We start from the raw sequence: 12,573 nt of genomic DNA, 5'->3' as shown, positions 1-12,573 counted from the left end.
TTTTCAAGAGGAACTTTAATATTTGGAAGTGTATGCATTATCATTTTGGCATCAATCAGATTCAAGGGACAGTAGTTGGTAAATGAGCTATAACTCTAATTAAACTCGCATCTAAATTTGCTGACAAAAAGCTAAATGTTTTCGTATACTATTTTAATCTTTCAATTAGGTAATCTTAAATGTTAGTGTGTTCATATTCTCTGTAACAGTAATTTGTGTGAACCTGGAATGAGACTTCTCTTGTTAAGTTGTCCATGTAGGAACTGTGCAATCAAACATCAATGTAGTAAATCCTTTCATCCAAAAGAATTATGAACCGTTCTCCATTCAATAGAGCAGCTATGTGAGTCACTTGTTCAATTAATGCAGCTTCTCTGATTGCTAGGGTTTGGTGGGTTTTTTTGGTGGTTTTTTTTTCCCTTCCTTTTTAATTCTTAACTAATTTAATATTTAAAATTAGAATGGTGGTTGGCTGTGCTCAGTTGCACAAGAAGTCAGATAGATGTTCTCTTCACTGATAAAGATGAAGACTTGCAGAAACCATCTGGACTGTGATTGAAAAGAACTGTTACAAGAACTGGGGAAGCCCAACGGTGAGATTTATAGCAGACATAGCTACAGTATTAAAGGAAAAACCCTTTTGTCATTTTTTGCTAAATAAGGTGACAGTAAGATTTATCAAGGGAGTGCCGAGTTTAATTGTAACATGGTCTCATTACAAACAGTCAGATAAATTGTGTGCATTAATTATGAAGCAGAGAATTGCATAATGGCCTTTTCCTTTAATTATCTCAATTCCAGAACTCTGTCACGGATGTTTAACCTGTCTCTCTGTATTGGATGGTATGTGACATAAATTTGTTCTGTTTCTTAAGTTATAATTTTTGGGTGTCAGTATAGTCATTGAAAGAGGTCAACGGTGTGTAAGCCTGTGATTGAAGGTGTAGTTAGCATGGTTCTAGTTCAGCGTGTTTAATTGTCTGAGTTTATGCTATGTGTCTGGCAGAGGTTTCTGGAAATTGTGTGAGTCTTCTGTTGATCAGTGTCCTACTCACTCCAATATGTCCTACTTCCAAAGCAAATGCGAGCATACAAACTCCTAATAGTCTTCCTTCGAACTTTCATGTGAAAGTTGATCTTCACAGAAAACGAAAATAAAGGAAAAGAAACATAGTTGAAACAAGTCTGCTTTTAAATTGTTCTGAATAGTTGTGTAATACCTCTGTTGTATTTGTCCATCTCTGCTGACCTGATGCTAAAGGAGAACTTAGTGAATGTTGTTGGATTTTTTTTGTGTCTAGGCTTCTTGTCCCATCTTTAAAAGAAGCACTTTTAAATCATCATTTACACATCACACGCAGCCTTGAAGAAACAACCAAGTATTTTTATCCAAAGCTAATATACAAATACACAATTTGAATATTTTTATTTATTTTGCACAGACTTACAGCACTGAGCTAAAGAATGCTACTCATGGTTTTGTCAAAATTTTTCTTTCAGGTTGTACACAGATTTGCAAAAGTTCTACTCTGTTGTTGCAAATGCCCTGTGCTCCTAAAGGGTCCAAAAGGCTCAAGGTTACATCTTTTTCAATACATCTTGAATTTATCTTAGATGTGATTTCTTGTCTAAAAAAAAAAAAAAAATTTTAAAAAATCCTACCAGTAGTCTAGTACTGTCTCCTGACCATCAAGTCCAACCAACCTGAAGAAAATAACTTTATATTCATGTTGATGTGCTGAAAGAATAATATGGAATTCAATGTTTTCTTTATTATTATGGAAGTGTTGCAATCTACATATAAACTTATACCAAAATGTACAGACTAACAGGTCTAATCACTCATTGCAACTTTCCTACTGTAAGTTCAAAGACAAGCAAAAGTACTATATTCCAGTCCATAGATTTCTAATAAATTATTCTAAATAAAATGTCATTCTTCCGACTCTACATTTTAACATCCAGCTAGCTATCACTGAAGATCATAGAATTAAATGCTGGGTTTGTTATTTGTGTCACATTGAACCTGAGTGGTATAAATTTCACCCTCAGTTCTTGTTTTTTGAAATAATTTATGGTGCTTTAAAGGCACTAGGATTAGCAAGTGATATTAAATATTCCGAGTTATGAAGAAAAATTACAGAAGTAAATAAACTTTGAACAAGAATATTTTAAGGTATGTTTGAAGAGGAATTTTGCTTTCTGTAATAGCTAAATCTTAATTATCTCTTGATAAATATTACTGAAGAATTTGATGAAACAGAGATGATTATTGGACAAAATTATGTTGCTTGATCCCTAACTGTTCCAAGGAGTTTTTTTCAATAAATTATTTAAATATATTTACTAGTCTGAGACTGCAGATACATCTTTCATCATTTGATTTGAGCTTCAAGCTCAAGGAAAACAGAAAATATAATTGTGATTGTATTTTCCTGAAGCTGATGCTTTACTGTTGTACTCCAAAAGTTCAGCAAAATTAGGCTTACAAACCTTATCAGACACAGCTGACATTAATGGAAAGATTGCCTTATTCTAGCTGGCACTGGATTGGACTTTTAGGAATACATTTTTTTTCTGCTGTGAATGTTAACGTAACCAAAAATATTCTGGGTTTATTTTGATGTAAATGACAGCAGAGTTTGGCCATCTTAAATTTTTCATAAAATCATGATATGCTTAGTAAGCTTCAGTGTATTCCTGTTCATAATGATATTCAAACACTCCTGCACTCCAAGAGCGTCCTGCCTACCCTTTCTGTCCTTTCAGTGTTCCGTATTCTGCCTCATGCAATTCATAACAATTAGAATTAAAAAAAAAAAAAAAAAAAAAAAGTCTTTGCATCACATAATTGTATCTTAAACAACAAGAAACCCAGGAGTAAATTAATTTGATAGCTACAGATGTGTTTGGGTTGTGTGATCTGCAGGTCCTACTTTGTAACACCATCATTAAATTGCAGTGCAAGCCTATGATTTTAATTCTTTTGGCAGTGTGGGGATTTAGTTTTGTGTTGACAGAGGGAGCAGCATGTCAGTGTATGAATGGTAATGATACTTATTCCCTAGTAAGGCGAATAAAAATGACAGGCTAAGCACTGCACTGAACCAGAATGCATTTTTAAATCGCATATTTGATAAATGGGAAAAGCCTGTTTTAATGTTTCAATCATTTATTGAAAGACTTTAATTAGATTTAAGCAAAAGGTGAGTAACTGAAGCAAAGTCTTAAGAGCAAATTGATCACTTAATATACTTCAGCACTGTCTTTAAAATACTGAAATCTTAGTATCATCCATAGTATTTTATCCCTTGGGTAAATAAAGAGTAACGTAGCTGAAGTTTTTGGAATTTCATGGGTGAAGAGCTCTTGTGATAGTTAAGGATGAAACAGACCTATTATTTTTTTCTATATTAGTTTATGAATTCTGTCCCTCCCTTCCCCATTCATGAATAATATATCCCTGTATGGGGATTAAGCATATCAACCTGAGTTTTCCATTAAAATAGTTCATTTTTTCTCTTTAAATTTATGAATATTTATCAAGGGATTCTGGGTTAGTTAATAGTATTTCCCCTCTAATACATACACATGAATCCACATGCACATGATTCTGAAAAATGAGAGGTATCTGTCTTGGGAATAGACTGCTCCTAAGCTCCCGCTAGCAAGCTGCAAGGTAAACATTCTTTAATAAGCAGTGGGCAAAAAATAGTCTTTCCTTCCTCTATGTGAAATGTAGACAGATTCCTTGCATTTTTTTTTTTTTCAATTCAAGATTAAGAAACACAGGCAAAAAAACCTGTATGAGAACTTCATATATATAATCTGGAAACGATCTCCGTGCTAATTTATAAAGACCATAAAGTGCTAGGGCTGTTGGAGTAAGATGAAGACAAGAGTCTAAGGCACAAAACCTTCAAAGACAATTCAGCAAGGGAAGGAACTGAGTTATTGGGCTGTATGATTTTCTAGATTTGAACTCAAATTAGAACATTGGGTTTTGTTGATTGATGTCCATGTCAATATACTATTCTTGAATTTATCAAACAAGAAAATTGTATCTCACACACTCTGAAAAATTATAAAGTGCATTAAGGTGTAATAGGATGGTGAATCTTTCATGTGCCTGTTTCATACGGGAGAAGTATGGTGGAGTTCTGGAGGACAGCTGACAGTGCTTTTGGATGAAATTTTTTTCCCTCACAAAAAAAAAAAAAAAAAAAAAAAAAAGAGGAAAAAGAACAAACAATTCCATGTAGCTCCAGAATGTCCCTCAACTCTACTTTTCAGGATTCCCTTGCAAAATTTTACAAAAAAATTAGCTTGAGGGTTGATAAAGGTCAACTTTATAAAACTTGATAAAGGTCAGCTTATGGAGACCATAGATTAGCTTTTTTTAAGATATAGCTGTGTCTGTTCAGACTGCAGAGTAGTCTGAGTGGCAGCATAACATAGCACCTTTGAAATTTCTCTAAAGCTTCCGTGTTTGTCATGAGTCTTTCGTCAAGTGGTTGTTTTAATGTGCTAACATCTGCCTCAGAGGCAGTCAGAGTAAATTATTGCTTGAGGATGCAATGAGGCAAGCTGTACATAGCCATGAGGAACCATTGTATGAAGTTACTCTGTGGACTGTTAGACTTAATTTCATTCCAGACTAATGGTCTAAAAATAGAAGTTGTATTCTTGTTTGCAGACAGTTGGGACTTTGCTTTTAAATTTATGTCCAGTTGTGCCTTCCTATGAAGCTAAAGGAAGTATTATGTAGAATGATGTAAAATTCAGACTGTAATTCCTGTTTTACTTTTGCATTCTTCTACAGATAGTAACTTCATCCTTGCAAATGCTCAGGTGGCCAAGGGATTCCCTATTGTTTACTGCTCAGATGGCTTCTGTGAGCTTGCTGGATTTGCACGAACTGAAGTCATGCAGAAGAGCTGCAGCTGTAAATTTTTACTTGGTGCTGAAACAAATGAGCAGATGATTCTTCAAATTGAGAAATCGTTGGAGGAAAAGGTAGAATTCAAAGGAGAAATCATGTTCTATAAGAAGAGTGGTAAGTTTTTCTTTCCTGATTTGTTAGTCCCAAAGAATGAAACTTAGCATTAATGCGTACAATATATAGCATGCATTTCTATGTAATGATTTTGTATGTCTATAATCAGACAAGAATGTAGGTCTGTATATCTTTGGAATAAATATAGTTGACTACACATTGACACTACAGTTATATTACTGTTACTGATTTTATGTAAGCATATGAGAAGTTACAAGTCTTCATAGAAGAAATTGGGGATCCTAAACTGCATTGTGAGACACTGTTATCTGCACTCAGTATGATGCTACATTTTCTACTCTTTTTTTTATACTGAAGTTCTTTCCTCTTATTGCTGAAACTGTAATTAAAAAGTTAATGCTCACAATAAGGTAGACAGTGGCTATGTAAAATTTTCAGTCGCATCAATACAATGCTCAGAACTTTGAGTGATCCAAGTGTCTCATTGTCCATAGCCACTATATATAAATACAATGATAATGATTTTTCAAAAAGTCGGTCAGTACTCTAAGTAAAATTAATATTTAAATATGTATTTGTCACATAAAAAATTTTAGAGCATTAAGTAACTCTACAGACCAGTAAATTTCAAGTTGCACCACCAAAGCTTTCACTCCTAGTGTAGGGCTTTTATAAGGACAATTTTGCGGTGAAGATGAGTGAGCCATAGAAAAAAGCACTCCATGATGCACGCTCATCAGCTTGTTTCATTTATATCAGGTTCCTTCAGTATACCCATTTTGTAAGCGTTTACACTGCCATCATTCATGTGATCTTCGAACAGGTGACACTAAGTGTGAGATACTGATAGGATTGCAACCACCCCAGTGCTATGGGAGCCTTCACACGTGCTTAACAATCCATCGGCTCAGTGGATCCACAGGTGTCAGTTGAATATCACCTTCTGTTTATTATATGGCTAGAGTTTCTAGGCTTACGTTTAGGACACGTGTTTTCCTCATAGTTCCTACTTACCTCTTTACTAATGAAACATTTTCCCCTCAAATACTATTACTATTATATTAAATACTTTTAAATGTTATTTTCTAAAAGTAATAACCATATATTGACAAGAAGGTAGTCAGTGATTTATGGTGTTAAGAGAAGGTACCTTCACTTTCTGTGATTTACACAAAAAAAGAGAAATGTTGCTTTGTTGGCTTGTGTTCATGACTGTTATTTTTCACAGTATGAAACTTTGAAGTTGTTCTGAAGATGCTGTTAAATGCTTCCTCCTCTTGTCTTTTTGGGGAGGCTTAGGGGGGTGTTCAGGTTTTATTGATGTTTTTTGACATTTAGAAGTTCCTTGAATTCATGTTTCAGGAAGGTTTTTTGAAGCAAGTGGTTTCAAATTTGTGAATCATGTCTGAATATAGCGAAAAAATTATCTTAATCTGGAAGGATAAGAGCTGCTTTTCTCCAGTATTGTATAGTGATGAGTGGGCACAGTGAGAAGAGGTTTCAGCGTATGTAAATGAAAGAAGTAAAGTTAACATATTCATTTCACTCTCTTGGTCCTGAATGATACATTGTGATTCCTTCGCATTATGAAGGGGTGCTTCAAACCTATTATAGATACGATTAATGCAGGCAGAAAGAGATTGCAGGTCAATTTGCTTATCAGCAAAGTAGCTGAACCACAGATAAATAGGTAAAGAGAAATTGTTTAGGATAAAAGAATTCCCACAATCCATCCTACTTGCATCCCTTTGTATAATTTGACTGGAAGCCATTCCAAGACATTTTCTGAGCATGAATAAATTTCCCAGACTGCCCATTATATTTTTCATTTTCGTGTATTTCTGTACCACTGGGAACCAGAAATGAGTAGGTATTAAAATAACATGAGGCTGTTGTTGAATAAAAGCAAAACTTATCTTAAAAAATAATCTTGTTTTTTCAACAGAGCTGCAAAGTGCAGACACCAAGTTTAGTAAATCATCCATTTTAGCTAAATGTTTTGGTTTTGGTTTTGGTTTTTTTTTTTTTTCAGAAGAGAAATTGAACTTCTTAGTTCAATAAAATAGGCTTATTCAACATTGGCAGAAAAAAAAGGAAAAAAAAAGATGTCTGTTGCAGAAAAATGTTTTTAAAATATTTTAAGACATAAGAACTTTGAGATTAAAGTTCAGCTTCAGCGGTAATTCTGAGTTCACAAAAAAGACTGACATCCCTCAGCATACTTCTTAAAAAGCTTAATAATGATTAAAATATTATGATAAGAAAGGTCTATGAGGGAAATGGATGTATGAACACAACTTATTCTTTTTTTTCTTTTTCTTGATTTGATCTAAAATATAGAAGCATGAAATTTTTAATTAATCATTTTGTTTGTTCCATGCACGTCTCATCTTTTGGGAAATAAATACAAGTTTCCAAAAAGTGTATATGAGTTGATTTCTAAATTGCCACATTTTTTGATATTTTGAATTTGATTTAAACTCAGTTTAAAACTGATATAGTTTTTTTCATTAAATTAGATTGTTCATTCTAAACAAGTAGTGATTCAAGATTGGGACTTCAAGCTCTTATTAGTTTTAATGCAAATTTAGTAAGCTTGAATATGGGGCATTTCACAGTTACTTAACCATCATTTATGAATTCATATAGCACTTGTTAGTTAAAGGAATGATTGTTACAACTAAAGCAGCTCCAGCAACCCACAAGCAATGTCATTGGAAGTTTCAGATTGCTCCAATCTGACACTGCAGCAATTAAGGAGTTGGGTAGGGAGCTGAGTAAAATGGATTACCTGACTGCAGGATAAAATGCAGGATTTCATTGGCTTTGACATTTGGGTTTGGATCTTAACAGAAGAATGATCTTCAACATTTGTACTCTGACCAAACTGGAAAACAATCCTCCTGGTATTACTAGAAGTGGACAGGAACTTCCATTATTTTGTGTTCTTCTTTTGGCATTTTAACGAATCCTTCAAGTAGGATAAGCTGGCTGTACCTTCTCATTCAGGATATTTTCTGCCATGTTAGCACAAAGCACTATTAGAACTATGGCAGCAGCAACAGCAGCTTCAGAGAGATATCTTTTGAAAATACCACTGAAAATACACTTTTCATCACAGTTTCAGTATTTATTTTGGTTCCTCAGTCAGTTTCTAACTTTTTATTTGTCAGAGATATGTTGGTTTTTTGAGGAAAAACAGGAAAGGAAACTATTAAAAGACAAGGAATTTTATGATTGTTGCCGTCTTCAGAAAGTTTTAGAATTATATAGCTTAGGAGCTATTTTTTTTTTCTATATTTTTTCCCTCTTACTATTTCTACACTTTCTTCAAAACATCTGCAACAAATTAAGTTGTCAATTATGATAATGGAAATGCAAAATAACCTTTTTTGAATTCAAGTGAGTTGTGAGAAAAGAACTCACTCCCTGGCTATCGTTGTTAGAGTAATCTGAAAAAAGATGGACCCTATTTATGTAGGGTATTTATGTAGTTAAGGAACTACATTTAGACAATCCCTTCTTTTTCTCCCTGTCAGACCACTGCAAAAATTTATCAATAACAAGTACATGTAGTTAAATAAGGTCTTCACAGTCCTCCGGACTGAAGTACAAATAAGTAGCAGTGTGGATTTTTTTTTCTTTTCTGTTACATCCTAAGAGGATGCTACAATAAGCCCTATAATCACTGACTTAGTCCAGTCTAAGCTCTCCATCTTCAATTGCTGAGAAGGTCATACATTGGTTCCCTCATGACCCCATCAGACCTATTTCCTGTGTCTCAAAAATCAGTTTGTAGTCTTTAAAAATGAGTCTATTCTTACACACACCCTCTTAAGACCTGCAGTAGTTGTACAACCTTCCTTCATTGGAAGGAAATTGGCCCCTTTCTGTGTACCTGTAACTTGTGTGGAAACCCTATGCAATAAGTGATGGCCACTTGTGATTTATGGATGTTTGAGAAGCTTCAACGTAGCGACCATCATGTCTGCGCACCTCAGCCACAGGGCTGTTTACACAGGCCTCTCTCGGCAATTAAAAATCCCTGCTATAAGAGGACTGGAGCAAGTGGGTATTGCTGGAACCACCATTACAAGTTGCCTTAGGACTTGGCTGCAAGCAGAGTTTGCTTCATCTGTGATAGACCGTGGGGACTCAAGAGACACTTCTTCATCTTCTACACATAAACTGATTCAAGCACTCTTTGAGGTTTGTCTTAGGCATGTGCCTTAAAAGTCTTGGCCCTTACATATTTGGCAAGTAACCTGTAAGGCCAGGGAGGCATGATATATTTTTCTTAATTTTTTAGTTTTAAGAGTCAATATGATTGAGTCAAGGTATTTTGGCTCTTCTCATCAGTGTAGAAGAATATGTGTTTCAATATATCCTTATCTGGAAGGTCAGGACCAATTATTTCAGATGAATGGAATATGAGTGGAGAAAGAGTGAAAGTCAGAGCCTCTTACTGAGTTACTGCATACCATCAGGCAAAAGACTATTTGAAATCTAGGTGACCTCACATGAGTAACAATGACAGCCACAGGCAAATGAAATAAATCTCAAGCCATGAGACGTCATCTATAGCTTCTGCCATGGTTGCAGTTGAATACTGTGTGTACAGGATAAGAAAGGCTCCCTTACATTATTTGCAGTTAATATATGACTTGCATTAAGCAAACATAGAAAGCTTTTTATAGATGATGATTTTAAGCTTACTTTATATTATTATAAGATTCAAATAATTACAAAGAAATTTAAGGAAAATAAATTTCCTTTAAAATGAGAGAAAATTAGGTTTTCTTAGAGCTTTTCTTCTCTACAAAAAGTATTTTGCTCTTTGCAGAAATGGTATCCCTTTTTTCCAACAAGTTTAAAACCTGCTTTTTATGGTTGTCCAAAAATATCCTGTAGTATTTTGAAACTCTGGAGTTGTGTGGTACCTTTCTAATATGAACTGACACCCTGCTTTAATGAACTCCTGAAATCGACCATGTCTTTGGGAAATGTTTAGCCCAGCACTTAGAGAAGAGGCATTTATTAGAATTTTCTAATTGGAAAAAAAAAAAAATCCGTACAGAGACATCAATTTTCTAGTGAAGTCCAGTTACTAATATAGAGGAAGTCCCTTGACAAGTTGCTTGGTAGGATAGTTCATAGCAACGTGATCCTCATGGCTGCTCCACTGCTGCTCTGCCTTAAAAATGTGGACTAAAAATAAGAAAGCTAAAAAGCTTTTGTGGTTGGTTTGCTCCCATTATCTAAATTATAGTACAAAATAAAAGAGGAGGGGAATAAAAAGAGCAAACAACACTGAAAAATTAATCTGATGATAATATTTAGTTGCAATTACATGAGCCATAAACAATAGGTTTTATCTTTAAAAAAGCATCCTTTTTTCTTTTTTCTTTTCCCTTTTTCTTTTTTCTCTTTTTTCTTTTTCTTTTTTCTTTTTTTTTTTTACTTTCTTATTTTATCTCCTTTTTTCTTTTTCTTTTTTCTTTTTTTTTAAATTCCTCCTTTCGATATACCTATTAGGCAGAAAGAAGTTTCACTGATCTTAGGGAAGCCTTTCCCTTAAAAGGAAGTATAGTTGTACATGTAGGCAGAAGGTATGTCTTTATTTTCTTCTGTTTCACAGAAGAGGGCATTTTTTGGCTCCTTTTCTCTCCAAAACTTCATTTGGTTGCTCCATGGCCTCTGATAAAAGGTAATGTGCAGTCTTGAAGTATGTAGATGTTTTAGAGACAGTGACAGCTGCTACAGTGGAAGAGGAGGACAGGGAAAGCTTCTGCTCCTCCAGAGAGCCCTGGCTTAAATTCTGCAGAGCCTCAGGTGAAGCGGTCAGTGAAAGCCTGTGAGGAGACAAAACAAGAGGATGAACTTCAGTTAGAAGAAAACAAACAAACAAACAAAAATGGCAATAAAATCTTCTGTGTGCAATGTGATCTAAAACATCTGAGATCTTTTGCTGTATTTTAATGAGACTTTAACAAGACTGCTGCCTACTAACTGACAGTGCTGATATTTTGTTCTGATGGCACTTGTGGTGACGTTGGCTGATAGCTTCTTTCAATAGCAACATGATTTATTAAAAGCATAACTCACTGAGAAAAGATTTGTTCTTCTAGAAGCACATTGATAAGTAAATAAATCCGTATAAGAGTTTCCTGCTGCTTACTGCACTGTTACAAAGTGATGGGCCCTTTGTTGCTTACAGATGCTCATAGATTAGTGTTTCCACACAGGCACCATGGGTTTCTAGCTGCACTCAATATGAATGGCTGTTAGTAATACTGAACATGGTTTTTTTATTTTTTAAAGGTGTATTTCATTGTGCTATTTTTTACACATCTATTTTTAGGAAGAGATGTAGGTATTTATTTTGCAGTGGGATCTTTCTACTATATCAGACTGGTCACTCTTCTCTTGAAATTTTCTCACAATTTTATGGCCACACTGAGGCTACTGATAACCTACTTTTTATGAGGGTTTTTTTTTTATGAGTTTAAAAGCTGACTCGTGTCCCTGTGCTTCACCATGAATTAGGCTGTTCTTTGGATAAAGAAAGAGCAAAGTACCATTTCTCCTGATGACTACCCGCCTCCCTTCTGCTGACTTCTCCTTATTTTGTTCATGATCCCCAAATCCACGTACTGGATCATGGTGCAGAGTAGTTGCCACCTCCTGTGCTGACAATTGCAATGAGTTCTTGCATTAGCTCCATAGTTTTTTGGAAGAGCAGAGGAGGGTCATGTTAGCACTGTCGTTGAACCGTCTCACTGAGTGGACTAGGGAATTGCAAAAGCAGTCTGATTTCATGGATTAGTTAAGTAATTAAAAGGTTAAAACCTACCACTTCCCAACTGGCAGGGTTACTATAATTCTTGTCAGTGGGCAGGCTCAGAGTCTGTTTACAGCATGTGCTCACATGGATTCAAGTAGTGAACTGGGAAGATTAATCCTTTCTACAGCGTTACATAATTCCTCAGTGCGTGTTTCAAAACCCTTCTATATAAAAAACCATAAACCTGACAGGATGGAGCAATCAATCCAGCTCCATGACTCAACCCAACTTTAGGTATATCTTTCCAGAAAGGTGCCAGTGGGCAGCACTTCAAGTGCAGGTTAAAATTCTTGCGTCTTGAGCTCAACAGAAAATCCTTGAACTTGCTTAAAACTGCAGATTAGTATTAACAGATAAACCTAAAATAATAGACAGGAACTATGGAGGTACTGATATTCTTATTAAGCAAAAAACTTCTCTGACCTAAGGTCATGGAAAATAAATGATCAGTTTCTAAAATGGAGCTTTGCAATGTAAGTGTACAACTAACCAGCAGAATCCCCTATTTCTCCATGTAATATCTGTTGAAAGCTGTAGGAATAAGCATGAGGCTGCGACCAGCACCTCTCCCAGCATTGGGAAACCTCCCCTTCTGCAGACTCCAGACCTCCTGTTTCTAGGGGCTGCCACTGCCAGAGACATGAGAATCAGGGTCATGAAAATATCTTGCACAAAGATGTTTTTATTTTTATTTTTATCACTTGATATTTGA

At 35.1% G+C, this 12,573-nt stretch overlaps 1 protein-coding gene across 1 annotated transcript in view; it reads left to right on the top strand.

The window, feature by feature from the left end:
* The window catches only part of KCNH8 (potassium voltage-gated channel subfamily H member 8), a 178,060-nt gene that overhangs the window by 56,348 nt on the left and 109,139 nt on the right, over positions 1 to 12,573 (top strand). Inside the window, exon 2 of the mRNA XM_074150168.1 lies at positions 4,823 to 5,056. Within this exon, the coding sequence (XP_074006269.1) occupies positions 4,823 to 5,056 (234 nt within the window). The remainder of the gene's footprint in view (positions 1 to 4,822; positions 5,057 to 12,573) is intronic.

Source organism: Numenius arquata, chromosome 7, assembly GCF_964106895.1.
Source record: "Numenius arquata chromosome 7, bNumArq3.hap1.1, whole genome shotgun sequence".
NCBI classification, from domain to species: Eukaryota; Metazoa; Chordata; class Aves; order Charadriiformes; family Scolopacidae; genus Numenius; species Numenius arquata.
The sequence above is the reverse complement of the archived record's forward strand: the minus strand, read 5'-3'. Positions and strand labels throughout refer to the sequence as shown.